Source organism: Nannobrachium achirus (assembly GCF_963921795.1).
Source record: "Nannobrachium achirus genome assembly, chromosome: 20".
NCBI lineage: Eukaryota > Metazoa > Chordata > Actinopteri > Myctophiformes > Myctophidae > Nannobrachium > Nannobrachium achirus.
In genome coordinates this window covers 54,285,013-54,300,994 of record NC_137827.1, presented here as the reverse complement: position 1 = coordinate 54,300,994, position 15,982 = coordinate 54,285,013, and the positions used below count along the sequence as shown (strand labels likewise).

The 15,982-nt window shown below is 45.0% G+C and overlaps 1 protein-coding gene across 1 annotated transcript in view; it reads left to right on the top strand.

The window, feature by feature from the left end:
- The window catches only part of clmna (calmin a), a 41,003-nt gene extending 26,062 nt beyond the window's left edge, over positions 1-14,941 (top strand). Inside the window, exons 9-13 of the mRNA XM_080750334.1 lie at positions 184-2,124; positions 2,910-3,106; positions 6,523-6,610; positions 7,987-8,042; positions 14,222-14,941. Of these exons, the coding sequence (XP_080606460.1) occupies positions 184-2,124; positions 2,910-3,106; positions 6,523-6,610; positions 7,987-8,042; positions 14,222-14,360 (2,421 nt within the window). The 3' untranslated portion in view covers positions 14,361-14,941. The remainder of the gene's footprint in view (positions 1-183; positions 2,125-2,909; positions 3,107-6,522; positions 6,611-7,986; positions 8,043-14,221) is intronic.
- Positions 14,942-15,982: the final 1,041 nt, after the last annotated feature.

The window sequence follows — 15,982 nt, the reverse complement described above, 5'->3', positions numbered from 1 at the left end:
GGTCTGTTACTCCTTTTTCTTGTACTTTGTGTTACCTTGTACTGTAAGTGGTTGTGCTGTTAATTAACTTGAAAAACAACCATAAAAACCAACATGAAAAAAGAATCGTGATAAGATCGTGTATTGTGATACCGCTTGGAAAAACATCACAACATTGTATTTTTCCATATCGCCCGCCACTAGGTGCTGGAGGCGGCGACGGCGCCCGAGAGGTTCGGCGAGAGCCGGAGCGACGGCTCGCTGTGCGACAGCGGCGTGGCGTGGGACGTGGGCGCGCCCTCGTCGGCCGACACCCCCGAGGACGTCGGCGCTCTCGGCGAGGGGCAGGAGGCGGCGACAACGGGCAAACCCCAGGACAGGTCGCTCCCCGAGCTGTTCATCGACGAGGGCGTCTACTCGCTGAGCTCCATGGAGAGCACCCAGGACCGGATCCAGGAGTGTTCTGAGAGAGAAGACGAGGCGGAAGACCCTCCGCACGCCCAGGACCTCGGTCGTGACCAGAGTGAATGTGTGAACGAGGGAGAAATGGACTCCGAACGAGTGGACGCGAGGAGGCCACTCCGCAAAGATCCCATGTCCGACGAGAAGCAGGCTTCTTTGGGCATCTCCGAAGTGCCGCGGCAGCCCGACTCTGGGGTCGGGCACTCTCTGCTAGGGCCCGAGGGAACTAACCGGGCGCAAGCAGGCTTCGGCGATAAACCGCCGGCCGGGGATATCTGTGAAGAAGCGGAGATGCAGGACGGCGTTGCGGGGAGCACCGACAGAGCATCAGAATGTGTAAAAGAAAGGGTGGAGCTCAGTGGAGGCTCGGCGGACAATGAAGGACGGTCGCATGTTGAGAATGAGAGTGTGGATGAGAGACAAGGTTTGGTGGCGTTTGAGATGAACACTGTATGTCAGAGGAAGGAGTCCGTTTCAGACGTGGAAATGGAGGAGTTTGAAGGACTTTTGAAGGACATGAACGAAGACGCCACAGAAAGTGTGAAAAGTGAAAACGAGACGAGCCACGGGGCGCTCAACGGGCACCTGCGTGTTCAAGAAAACGCTGGCTATGAAATTACAGACGCCGGTGCAGAGATCGACAAAGTCGTAGGAGACGACGCACTTCCGGAAGCTTCTTTAGCTGCTGAACGTCCCTCGGCTGATGAAGACGGAGCTTCTCAGTCACACCCGGGCCCAACCGGGTCTGTGGCCGGCGGTGACGCAGCCGACCGAGGCAACGGCAGGACGACCGGCCCTGAGAGAGAAGCTCGGGCCGGGGGTGAAGACCTAGAACTGAGCGGGTTCTCTGGAAGTCACGGCTATGACCTAGACTTAAACGGCGCCGAAAGCCTTAGTGAAATCCACAGCAAATCCATCAAGTGCGCCCTCTGCCGCCACGGAGGTCCGATGGCAGAGAATGTCCCGCAGCAGACGGGGGGGATAGAAAACGGTCATTTGCGGTCGGTTGGCGACGCTAACCCACACGCTACCGAGCACGCGGCAGCGACAGGTTCGTTTGTGTCTGAAGCCATAGATGTTGGAATAAACAAAACCCAACAGAAATGTGATGACCGTGCGACAAGTGACATCGGTGACGACGTTAGGGTGCCGCCGCCGGGCCTAGAAAGCCGCGGCCTCCATTCTGACCAGGAAACGACGGCAAACCGCACGACCGATCTGCTTTACGGTTGCAGCGACGCCCTGGACGACGCCGCCTCTTCTTCTACCGATGAGCCTAGTGAAAACGCAGACCTCGGATCCCCGCCGGCCGAAGCGCAGACCGGCGACCACAGAACCGGAACGGCGGGTCGTTACGAACCGGAACAAAGCGGGGAGGACGAAGTGGTGGACACGTTCTATCTGACCAACCCCGACGGGTCCAGCTCCCTGCTGGACGAGCTGGACCCCATGGACCTGTTCTACCCCGACGACGGGGTGGCCGCGTTCGCCGACCGGCCGCCGGACCGTGTCTTCAGCGTGCTGGCCCTCCAGCCGGCGCCGGCCTCCTCGGAGACCCTGCCGGACGCGGACCTCCTCCAAGAGGCGCTCCTGGACGACCACGCCCCGACGGGAGGAGAGACGCCCGGTGAACTGGCCGAGGGCGGCGGCGGGAATACGCCGGCTTCGCCGACGCGGCGGCAGGTGAGTGCAGAACGTTGTTGTTGTTTCGGCCTCGTAAAGGTTCTGAGCCGGTGCACTTTTTATTAACCCATTTAGAGCGGTACACATTATTGTGTATCATTATTTTATGCTTTAATTATTGAAAAATAGCAGATATACAAGCTCACAGCGTGGCACCGAGTGCCGCACTGTGAGCTTGTAGATCTGCTATTTTAGAAAAGTCGTGAAAATTAGAATTTTGACACGATTCTATAAGTGTCTTTTGAATCCTTCGAAGGTTTTTTGAAAAACCCTATGTTTCTATGTCAGCAATCTGGCTATAGCCATCGTCAAAGAAAAGGTCCTTTTCACTTCAACTGGAGCTCAGTTAGTTTGTTCTTGAGAGACTACTATGTCAGTGGTTCTCAAACCTTTTCATGTGAAGGACCCCCAAAATATGTATTTGGCCACGGACCCCCATCTCAAAATATCTAGTTCCAGGGACCACCCGGAAGCAAAATTTTAGTTACAAACGTTCGCTTTAAAAATACATGTATTCAAAGATTTGCACACATTTTCACGACTTTTTCAAAAAAAGCAGATCTACAAGCTCGCAGCGCGGCACTCGATGCCGCGCTGTGAGCTTGTATATCTGCTATTTTTCACTGGTTAAAGCAGTCAATAATTCTAGGCCTTTAAAGTATCATATCATATCGTCTCTGGCGGGTGGAAACCTCATATGGCCAAAACTGTGACTTTTCATGCTTCCCTCTCTCTCTCCCTCCCTCCCTCCCCTGTCGCTCTCCTGCTGTCTCTAACCCTCTCAGATCACGGGAGGTGTTCGGCGAGAGGAAGAAGAAGAACCGTGGGAAGGCTCCCTGTCGCCCCCCGGAGGAGTGGAGTTCACAGCGGGGAAGAACAGCATGGAGCCAGAGAGCCGCCAGCTCCTACAGGCTGACCTCCCTCCCCTCGGTGCTGAGACGGAGGGCCGGGAGGACGCCAGAGCAAACACTGAGGCTATGAGGTAAGGCTGTTCTGTTCTCCGCTATCAACTGAGAAACAACAGGGTACTACCTCACAACTGGGCAATAGTGTTATTGTAATGGGTGAGAGGCAGGGGTGGGAAAAGTACTCACGTTCTTAACTTAAAGAAGTGGTGCCATGATTTTTTTCCCCCTCTAAAACATGTATATCAGGTATTATGATTATACTAGGAGGAAGATTTTTTTCCAAAAAAAGTGTACAGAAAGAGTTAAAATTATGTTTTTTATGTGGCCACACCCACCAGTTCATTGGTATGCGTGGTTGTCATGGTGTGTGGTGACCCAGCTGAAGTTAGCCACACCCACATATGTTGGGTGAATGGTAATTAGGGGAGGGGTTGATTCTGTGATGTAATAAGTATGTGTGTTTTTGGACCGGCACGTTTGACCCCACAAGGTGGCAGCCTACAGCTAAAAACCAAATAGAAAGGCAATACATAATTGCTCATAACAACCACACCAGGGGGTCTAATGAAGTACTGTCAACCTCCTAGACACATGAAAACCAGAAAAAGTAAAGGATTACTTCACCACTTTTCAATCTACCGGTATCTTCATATAATTGGTCCTCACTAATTAATAAAATAGCATAATTTTTTTCTAGTTGGCCTGTGTCTCAGAAACCCATCGTCTTGTGACATCATCGATGGAGAATCCAAGTAAATGCAGGCTTTCTATTCCTGAGTTGGAAGCCATTGTTCTCGCGCTAATACAAATCTAAATATTCTTTGCAAAAGTATTGTTTTAAAAGAAATCTGTCAAACGATGATGACACAAGACTATGGATTTCTGAACTTCCCACAGCTTGGACCAAGGAGATTTTTATTTTTGCTATTTTATTGTGAATATTAGTGCGGAAGATATGTTGAAAAGTGGCTAAGTATCAATACTGCAACTTAAAGTACCGAAAGTAGAAAGTGCTCATTATGCAGAATGTCCGTTGTACATAGGGCTGAAATTGGTATTAATAAGTCTTGTTACAAGTTGTGTTGTAATAATTATCCCAATCTGCAAAGTAACTAGTAACTAAAGTGTTAAATTAATTGTTGTGGAGTAAAAGTACAATATTTGCCTCTGAGATGTCGTAGAGTAGAACATTGTAAATACTCCAGTACAGTAACAAAAGCCCTGTACTTTAGTTACTTTACACCACTGAGGCGAGGTCCCGATTATGGCCTTAAATACCCTCTGCACAGTGGGGCCTGTTCATAGAAGCATGTCCCCCTGTTGTGTCTGGGAACCTGTTCATAGAAGCACGTCCCCCCCTGGTGTGTCTGGGAGGCTGTGGAACCGGCTAACGACCTGCACGTGAGCTTGTTGACCAGGCCAACAAGCTCACTATTGCGACATGATGTGAGCTCGTAGATCGTCTATTTTCATGGCAAAGAGATTTGGTGAGGAGGATATGTCCTCCTCATGGAAGAGTTTGAGAAGCCCTGATTTAGATCAGCGCAAATAGTCACATCCCACTTAAATCAGATTATTTGTGAGTAATTTTTTTCCATTATTGCGACCGTAGGTCGCATTTACTATCAAAAGCTCCACGGGCTGTCTGTCAGTCAGTCAGTCAGTCAGTCAGTCAGTCAGTCAGTGAGTCAGTGAGTCACACTTTTGCCCTGCTCATATCTCCACAACCGTTGCCCCGATCCATGCCAAAATTTCCACACAAACTCCTTGCCTGCCAAACTACAACCTCCAAGGACCCCCGGAGTTCCAGGGACCCCCAGGTCCCTGGGGGACCCCCAGGTGTAAAAACATTACCACATACACGTCATACTTTCCCCCTACTCATATCTCGGCCACCGTTGGCCCGATCCATGCCAAAATTTCCACACAAACTCCTTGCCTGCCAAACTACAACCTCCAAGGACCCCCGGAGTTCCAGGACCCTGGGGGACCCCCAGGTGTAAAAAAAATACCAAATGTGCAAAAATGACCAAATGACCACCCCCACGGGGCTGCTCATGGGGAATTCCCGGGGACCACCCACTCCTGGTACTCCAGAACGGATGCAAAAGTGGTGGCTCCCCCAGTGGAGGACCCCCTCCACTGCAGCTCACATAAAATGCCCTAACTCGGCCTAGGAGCGTCCGGGAGAGCCGGGGCCGGTACCTATTCGTCCGCCAAGGCAACGCGGAGACCCCACCCCTCATTTCTCACATGGCCCTCTTCTAGCGAGACCTACGGTCGCTTATCTCCCGATTAGGGAGTCTTACTGGTAGTATAGTAAGTGATTGAGACCCAGAATTACCCTAGCTGTCAAAGATTCTCCTAGGTATGTTAAATTTCAAACTTTGTCAGATATGTTACTAGACACATTTACGAACACATTGGTGAGGAAATCGTTTGGTAAGGAATTTATTCCCAGGTTGTATTAATACCCCTGACTTACAATGAGCTCTAAAAGCACACGTAGAGCAAACTTATATTTTTATTGTATTTTATTGTTTCATTTTGGCATCCTAATTTGGATTTTAGCGATAGATCAACAGTTACAGAAAAGAAACACCCTTTTTGTACTTGGTAGAGACGCTTTAGCTGCTGAAATGATTTACAGGGATTTGCAATTTTCTTCCATTAAAGGTGTAGTTCACCCCCAAAATGTATTTTTTTCTATTGATTACTCACGCCATGGAGACTTGAGTTCAATAATATTTTTTTGTATATATCGCATTCCTAAGACAAGAACGTGATGATGGTTAAATTTACCCCCATTGATTCCGGATGGGGACCCAAATGTATTCGGGTCCCCATCCGGAATCAATGGGGGTAAATTTATTGTAATAAAGCTTTTGTCTTAGGAAAGCGACAAAAAACAAAATTTTTTATTGAACTCAAGTCTCCATGGTGTGAGTAATCAATAGAACTACTCCTTTAAGTATGTGATGCTAAAAAAAGGAGTCTAAAGGAATTGCGAAGCAGTGACTTATAGTCGGCTATAGTTGTAGATTTTCTTTCCATTGCACTTGAAGACAGTCGAGCCAGTGTTTAGCAAGACATAACCCAAATCAAAGGAAAACAGCTAAATGGAAATGGGGCTTTCTTGTGTCTCTATCCTCTGTAATGTCTGTGTTTGGAAGTGGCATTGTGCTCTTTCTTTGATCACCAAGTAAAATCAATCAATCAATCGATCAATCAATCTATCAGTCAGTCAGAAAAAACAAAAACATTTGTATTATTCTGTAAGAGCTTTGGTTCAGATCCTGATGATAACACAGCAGTCAAGAATGGGCAGCTGCCCATTGTTTTATGCTTTCTTATTCTCATTCGGGATTTACTGTGTATCCTGAATATGCATTCCGATTCAGGCTGCATTTTTCCTTCCTATATTGCCCCATGGTCCAGTGTCATTGTCATGAAACTATACTAACAGGCGCGTTTCCTTTTCATCGCACAGCGGAGCCATAAGCGCCAGTGGAGTGGACGAAGGCCTGACCGGTATGGTTCTCCGTCGCAGGAAGGTGACGACATCTACTGAGCTCAAGGTTGGTTTGAAAAGACATTTAACTCTTACCCTGCCAAAAAGACAATTTCTATAATAAAATCGTCTTTTTAACTATGGCCTTCCCTGGCAATCGCCTTTTTATCGTCTTTAAAAAAAAGAAAATCAAAAATGTTTTTTGGACCTCCAACAGTGTACTAGGCATGATCGCGATCGCGAAATTGCATGTTTAACCCCTATACCAACCCCATCTTTCAAACATGGCAGCCATGTTTGTTTACATTTGAAGAAAACATAAGGGCTGCTATCTCCTGAATGCCTGAACGGATTTCCAAGCAGATTTTTTTGTTTGAAAGCTGTGAAAAGCGTGCACATGCATAGTGCATGATCTGTGCACGAATTCGTGCACCAGCGTGCACACTATTTTTTTTAACCCTTTGGTGGCGAAACAGCAATATAAGAGGTCCCACTTTACATATGGCACCGACTGAGTTAAAGTGTTTTACAGCTAGAAGATCCTGGGTTCGATTCCCGCCGGGGACACTCGAAATTATAACGAGTCGAGCTGAAGCGGGCGATTCATTTGGTAGTGAAGGCAGACTGTTTACGACGAGACTTGACCACCAGAAAACACGATGTAAAAACTATGCATGGATTCTTGTCTCTAACAGTAAAAAATCCTCCACGTCACATTTTTCCTGTAACTTACCTTTATTTGATTTAACCCATTTAGGCATAGAATTGTTGAATGCTTTAACCAGTGAAAAATAGCAGATCTACAAGCTTTTTTTTTAAGTCGTGAAAATGTGTGCAAATCTTTGACTATATGTATTTTCAAAGCGAACGTTTGTAACTCAAATTTTGCTTCTGGGTGGTCCCTGGAACGAAATATTTTGAGATGGGGGTCCGTGGCCAAATAAATATCAGTTTGGGGGTCCTTCACATGAAAAGGTTTGAGAACCACTGACATAGTAGTCTCTCAAGAACAGACTAACTGAGCTCCATTTAAGTGAAAAGGACCTTTTCTTTGACGATGGCCGGCCAGATTGCTGACATATAGAAACATAGGTTTTTAAAAAAACCTTAGAAGGATTCAAAAGACACTTATAGAATCGGGTCAAAATTCAAATTTTCACGATTTTTCAAAAATAGCAGATCTACAAGCTCGCAGCGCGGCACTCGGTGCCGCGCTGTGAGCTTGTATATCTGCTATTTTTCAATAGTTAAAGCATAAAATAATGATACACAATAAGGTGTACCCGTTCTAAATGGGTTAAACCAAAAAACGCCCGCATAACTGCCCGTTTCATGTCGTGGTAAATATCGTTTCCAACTTCCATCACAGCATAATGAGCGCGACGTTGGTTTTCTACTATCGAGTCATAAATGTTTTTTAAATCATATTTTTTCTCCACGTAGGACAATCAGAGGGACGCGTCGACCAGCAAAGTGCACAGCAACGGCTCTGATCCCAGGTAAGAAGTGCTGCCAGTTTGTGGAGCAAATTCTGCAATAACATCAATATATCGTCACTGTCGGTCAGAAACCTCGTATCTCCAAGTTTCAAATTTGTACTTTTTTCACCAAGCAAAGCCCTGCTTCATCATACAAAGGCTGTTGCACAAATGTAATGAAAACAGCCGATCTACAAGCACACAACGCCTCGCACCCGCGAGGCGTTGTGTGCTTGTAGATCGGCTGTTTTCACTAGTTTAGTTCATTTTTAAAATGATAAATGCAAAACGAACTTGGACATACAAGGTTTCCACCCGACAACGACCATATTATGTTCTTCCCCCTGTAACTTCTGTTAGTCAGAAGTCCAAACTCAGCAATAGGTTCAAGGATTTATTGTCACATACAGTACGTACTTTTCCATACCGCTATGTTAACATTGCAGGGCAGGCTGAGCCTCCTCAACAGTGTGGACTAGAATAAAACATGAGTTCTAACTGTTCTAATGCCATGGGGATCTAAACCGTCCCCCAGCCTGCTACACTGACTGGGCCCAGAGGCTCCAGCACCAGTTTCCATTTTAATTCGGAACGAGGTCGACTTCTTACTGCAAACGAAAGCACCGACCTGTATGAAAGAGGCATCGGCTATTATGTAAGGGATATCGTCTGGCTCAGCCGTCGTTATCGAGAAATAAAGATCACGACGGGCTCATAACTGATTTTTAAAATGGGTTACTCGAGGGGGTTCCAAATGGTTACAGGACTGTAACTCTGAGAGTGTACACAATGGAAGCGAATTAGTTATAGTGGTCCTTGAAATTGAAACATTTGAGAATCACCATTATTTTAAGTCTATATACTGTATACTTTAGTGTAGATAAAACCGGTTCCCAAAAAACGGTTCTAAAAGTGATGGATCTGGTTCCTCCGGTTCCGGATCCCAACCCAAAAAGACGCTCGCAGACGTCTTACCTGGTTACCATGGTTACCAGGTTAAACAAACTACGTATCCCATGATGCAAAGCGGCCATATGCTGCTATCGACTAATAGCTCATTACATCCTCGCGGGTGGATTTTTATTATCCACGTGAAAGAAGACATATGCGCCTGAATGGCAGCGGTCGCGCGCACAATGGACAGGGTTCCCATGGTCATGAAATTCCTGGAAATATTTTGAAATTAGAAAAATATTTTTCCAGTACTGGAAAAGTTTTGGAATTTATCAAGGGTCCTGGAAGGTCCTGTAAAAAATAGCTATGCATTGTCTTTGGTTATTGATTTTGTTAATACCTCTGAAATTACAAATTAAACATGGGCCAAATTGTCAAATATTAGAGGCAGAAATTGTGAAAATAGCTGCTATTTTCACAATAGAACCTTGTTATACAAAATTCCTCAACTCTTAGTGCTCGTCAGGGTGCCGGGGTCCCCAGTTAAAACATGATTATTTCGGGGGTCACGGCCTGAAAAGGTTAAGAACCACTGGCATACACTACCTGTCTTTGGGCATTGCGCATAGGAGTAAGCGACCTGTTATTGAGCTGAATTATTGTTATATAGTCCTGGAAATTGGGTTAAATATTCTGGAAAAGTTTTGGAAATGAATTGGTAAAAATGTGTGGGAACCCTGAATGGACACGTGCAGCGCGCACGGGGCGATCGAGAAGCAGGTGGTAGTCATTCAGGGAGATGGCTCTTGTTTGCTCAGGTACAGCAACAATGGTGGGACTTTTTGAAACGTGCAGGGACACTTACACACAGGAACAAAAGAGAGGTTACCAAAGTGTCTGTGGGAAGACATCTGCCAGCTGCTGTTGTGACTCAACTTCAGCCTAGTAGTAGTTTTATTTTTTTCTTTCGACGACATTCTGGCGCACGAAACAACAACAAACATCGAGGTGCACTGTTGGGTTCCGTAGATAAGGACGTGTAACGAAATGGACAGGTCAAGGTATATGTCAAATATCAATATTTTTACCTGTACTAATATGTTGTGAGTCTGTGTGTCTCAGATAGTATCTTTACAAGTCAGAGTTGTCTTGCCTTGGGGTGGTAGGCGTGACACAGGTGCCAGTAATTAGCCTGCTGTCTCTCGTGGGAAGACGACTGAATGGACCTTTGTTCACCTGGCCATACCGTAGCTTGTGTGAGTGCACTTGTGCTCCAAACTCTCCTGAACTTGAATGCAGCATCTTATGTTGAAAGAACTGCCCTCTCTGTGTAGAAATCCATGCCGTTACGCCACATCTCCAGTATTGACTTGATTATGCTTAGTTTAGTCAAGCTCCGAAAATAGCTGACCTCGAAGCTCCGCTTGAAGGTCTGCTATTTTCAATATCTTCACCATAAGGCCCTTTTAGAAATGTCAGACCCTGCTTCTCTAACATTCTCTGCACGTCCCTGCTACCTAACGTAGTTGGCCTTTAAAAAATACTAATAAAAGTGTTTTCATCCTTATGGCCCCTTCAGGCCTATCCCTTGAGCTGCCTGCACTAGTAAGGCAGTGTAACGCAGGGGTCTTCAACAGGGGGTCCGGGACCCCTATAGGGAGTCCTCAGAGTTACTACAGGGGGTCCTCCAAATCTTTGGGTGATTTGAGTGGAAATGTTTTTTTCTCCTTTTTTATATTGACAACTTGAACCCTACTGTCCATATTCTGAGAACTCTAGCCAAAAATAGCAGATCTATAAGCTCAACAACACCTTGCGCTGCGAGGCGTTGTGAGCTTGTAGATCGGCTATTTTCGGCAAAGAGCTTTGGTGTAGAGGGGAAAAAGAGCAGACTAAAGTACAGAGTAAAAGGTCAAGTATTGACGGTTAAAGTGATTAAATATCTGAAAACACAAATTGACATGAATCCAAATTACACTGCTGATTGTGCTATCAAACAATGAAACTATATGGAATCTATGAAAAGGTTGTGGGGGTCCCTGCTTCATCTCTCTCTCAACTAAGGTGTCCTTGGCCTTGAAAACGTTGAAGACCCCTGGTGTAATCCAAAAAAAAAAGAAAAAAAGATTTAAGAGGAAACACAAACAAACAAATGAACATCATTCATAATACATAATGTGTTGATATTATTCTCCCTCCTGTTTTAATTCAGAATGCTGGCCTATTTTCCCCCCACACATTAAAATACAATTTTCAATGTGAACCTTTTGTGACCTTAACACACTCGAAGACATTTCACTGTGAAATTAACTACTTTAATACTTTATAGTGTGGATAATGCGTTGGTATATTATTTTCCTTCTGTTATAATCCAGAACGCAGGTCTATTTTCCCCAAAACATCAAAAGAAAATGTGCAATGTGAAATTGTGAACCTTTTGTGACCTTTACCCAATTGAACATTGTGAAATAACCATAGCCTCCTCCGGTTAAGATTAGCAGGTCTTTTTCCCCCCGCAAATGTTAAAATAGAAATGTGCAATGTGAACCTTTGGTGACCTTTTCACAATTCACGCCAAACCAGTTATTTATGTAAGAACCCTATCATCCAATTGCAGAATGGTAAAAGATAAACATATATCCTTAATTCTTTCTACCATCATCACTCAGTCCAAACTGTAGGGCTTCAGCTCACGGTTGATATTGTGGGTCCGTTAACACCTTCTAAGCCTGGTCGTACTCCCTCGGACTTCCTACTGGGTCCAATCAGCCACACGTCTATTCCCGGACTTTTGATATAAATGATAATAATCCAAAAAAAAAACATCGGCCCTTCTTCTCTGTGTCTTTTTGGAGCTATCTGAAATGGTTAATATCCTCTCACACTCATTTTCTGGGGCTGGGTGTGATACTCGTAATATCCAGCAGGCCGCGCCGTTGACTCACATTCTGGATGGATGGGTGTCCAGGAGTGGCCTCATACTCTCCACGTTGTTGAAACTCGACAAGAAGGACAAACAAGATGGCTGGTCTTTGTCTCTGTTCGTGGATCGCGGTTTCAATCACGTTCGGGCGCCGCTTCTCTATCGCTCCTTTCCCTGCTTCGCCGCACGTAAACGAATGGAATTGATCTCCCCTCCGCCTCGCCAAAGTAAGATCGCCGACCTCTGCAGGATGAATATGTACGCTGTATCGAGCACTCCATTACGTGTTGTTATCATGTGGGCTTTGTTTTTTTAAAACATGTTTGTAAATAAATGGCTTATTTCTTCGGCGCTACCTCTGTTCAGAGGGTTCTGCCGCGGCTTGCAACGTGTTGGAGTAGTTCACCCCCAAAATGACTTTTTTTCTATTGATTACTCATGCCATGGAGACTAGAGTTCAATAATATTTTTTGGTTTTTGTCACATTCCTAAGACAAAAATTAGTAAATAGTAAATTTACCCCCATTGATTCCGGATGGTGACCCGTTTCGAAACGGGTCACCATCCGGAACGAATGGGGGTAAATGTATTGTTATCAAATTTTTGTCTTAGGAATGCGACAAAAAACAAAAAATATTATTGAACTCTAGTCTCCATGGCATGAGTAATCAATAGAAAAAATGTCATTTTGGGGGTGAACTACTCCTTTAATGTGATTCAAGTGGGCACATTTTTATTGTCCTCTTTGCTATTTCAGGCAAACAGGATACACACACCAACAACATGGCTTTTGTTCCAGTCTTAGGATAATTGTGTAGAGACTCTAAAGTTGTTATTTTTGCTCTATAGTTCTGTTCTGACCTCGATATGAACTGGCGCCTCCGCGCTTTCTGTGTGGGCATGATGGTGTGTTGTTTATGTGTGCATTTGTTTGCGTGGGTGAATATGACATTACTGTACCTGCGTATGTACTGTATGTGCACACTTGTCTCCTCGATGCATGCCGGATCTGTCGGGTAGAAACCCTATACGTAGTTTCTGTCTGTGTGTTTGTGCGTGCGTGCGCACTGCGCAGGCACGTGCACACATAAACATCAAAGGGAGCTTGAGCCCCTGCCCTTTTTATACGTTTGTAAAAAGTGCCCTCTCCAGACCATGGTTGCTGTGGTGATGGAAATGCAAATGTTCTCTTTCCATGCCATACCTGAAGGCAGCATTCAAAATAATTGCCTTGTCCAAACTCTCATGAACTTGAATGCAGCATCTTATGTTGAAAGAACTGCCCTCCCTGTGTAGAAATCCATGCCGTTACTCCACATCTCCAGGATTCACTCTTTGACAATTCCCGCTCGTCGTCCCGCCCCTCTTTGCACCCATTGCTGTGTCTTGGTGGGACAAAAGTCCTTTCTCTCCATCCACTACCATTGAAATTCAGTTGCTTCTTCTTGTTATTCGGCATGTTTTTAAATGTTTTTATTTATTACAAAATTATGTTTTAGCAAATTCAACATAAAAAAAAAGGCGGAACCAGGGCGGGATGAGACGGATGGAGGTTGTTCAGTCAATTCAATTCAATTCAAAGGAGCTTTATTGGCATGAGAAAACATACGTTTACATTGCCCAAGCAAGTGTCACAAATAAAATAAAGACAGTTGCAAATGGGGAACATATATACAGTTGGAGGGGGTACCGCATTGTGTAAACAGAGCTATGTCGCATTGTGACATTTTATATATACTAGACCTTACCCGTTTGAATATATGTGCTGCAAACTCTCCTTTCTTTTCTTTTTGTTGTGGAATGATTCCGCCCTCTACTGGGCTGTATTGGTCACTGCAGTATAATGCATTTTGTGACTGAGTGACTGAGTGACTGACCTCATCTCTAAAATTATATGTAGGATACAGGGTATAAAGCTTTTGGAACTTTAAAAAAAGCTTTTCTCAAAATGCATTTAATCCATGGTTTGTAGTCCTTAGGGTGGTTGTGTTTCTAGCCTTCTTTTGTCGCAACAGTTCACAAATCTTGCTGCTGTGTCAAGGACCAATTAGAAGGCTGACAAATGGTGAATTGACTTGATTATGCTTGGTTCAGTGTGGTTACGCACCGAAAATAGCAGACCTCCAAGCTCACTGGAGGTCTGCTATTTTCGATATGTCCACCAAAAGGCCCTTTTTGAAATGTCAGTCCCTGCGTCTCTAACATTCTCTGCACGTCCCTGTGTGTGTGTGTGTGTGTGTGTGTGTGTGTGTGTGTGTGTGTGTGTGTGTGTGTGTGTGTGTGTGTGTGTGTGTGTGTGTGTGTGTGTGTGTGTGTGTGTGTGTGTGTGTGTGTGTGTGTGTGTGTGTGTGTGTGTGTGTGCGTGCGTGTGTGTACTGTGTAGGCGGCGAGGCGGTGTCCCAGACTCCTCCAGTGAGCTGTACGTGCTGCTACTGCTGTGGATGCTGCTCTACTGCGCCTGGCTGCTGCCTCAGATGGACCTGCAAGCACTGCCTAGCATGCTGTTCAACATGGAGCACTGAGCACATGCACACACACACACACACACACACACACACACACACACACACACACACATGCATGCACACTATACTAGGGCATTCACGAATATTTTTAGTATTCGAATTATTCGACCTCAATGTATTCGAATAGTCGAATATTCGACAGGCTTGGCCTAACTGTCAAATATTAAAGCTATACTATGGAAGTTGCTCAACTACTGGTCAGTAGCGGTATTGCTTTTTTCTGCCGTTTTTCGCCCAGAGTCGCCGCGGACCACCAGAACGGGTTCGCAAACCACCGCGACCGCCTCTAATCCGTAGAGCCATCTCCCGTCATTTTTAGACCAGGATTGGGGGAGATTCCTTCACCAGTGTAAACACTGTTGCTGACGGAAGCTACTTCCTGAAGAGACGGCAAGACGCGCTGTGATTGGCCGGTAGTGTATGATCCGCGCTGTGATTGGCCAACGATGCAGATGACGTAATTTTGCCGGGAAATCCGGTCCCCGGCCAGGATCATAGAAAACATATTTACAGAGGGCTTTATAGGGGCTGAAATTAACAGAGTTGGGGTTACATAGTATGGCTTTAAGTAAGCAAGAGGCGAACATTGTGAAAATAGCCGATCTACATGCTCACAACGCCTCGCAACGCGAGGCGTTGTGAGCATGTAGATCGGCTATTTTCACAATATTTAAATGAGGAAACCGAGTCACATTAAATGTAATACCTACAATTCCAAGTGCTTGTCAGGGTGGGGGTCTCCAGTTCAAATATGTTTATTTTGGGGGTCACGGCCTAAAAAGGTTTGAGAACCCCTCGGATGGAGCTTTAACAAATTCATCCACCAGGGGCATTGACAACTCATTATTATGACTTCCTATCTAGCCAAGTTTTATAAACTATACATTTTTTAAAGAGAAAACAATTAAAAATAATAAGCGAATATTCGACTTCGGTGAAAAACGTCAAATAGTGACTTTGATATTCGAATATTCGGTGAATGCCCTAGCGCACACACACACACGCACGCACACGCGCAGCGGTCTGTTTTACTATGCTTGTGAGGACATTTTAAGAGAGCGATTTTACGAATGGCATTTTATTTATTGTCATTTTTAACCATAAGCCTAGAGCTTAGAAAAGAAAATGCAGATCCACAAGCCCGACATCTACCGAGTTGTGGGGCTTGTAGATCAGCTATTTTATTTTTTTGTTTTCGGTACTTGACTTCAGTGTGAATCAGGCATACGCTCTAACCTCAAAACCCTAAACAAAACGTGTAAATCTCCTAGTGCTAAAGCTAATCCCAACATTTTTTTTTTCTCCACACAACTCCTCCAAGGTATATACAGTAAATGACATAGTTCAATGTTGAAAATGGGTGGTTCTCCCCTTTAAAACTAAAACCAAAAATAACCCTAGGTGACTATTTGTTGCGACACCGACACAGCGTTACGTACTGTATAAATCAATCCTAATTACGACCCTATGCCCTAAACATAACCTCTAAGTTGAGTAAGACACACACACACACATGCACACACACATACACACGCGCACACGCACACAAAGTGCGCATTATAAGAAAAGAACTGCGACTTTTTACACACGCATTTAATACACGTCCATTATTGTGCACT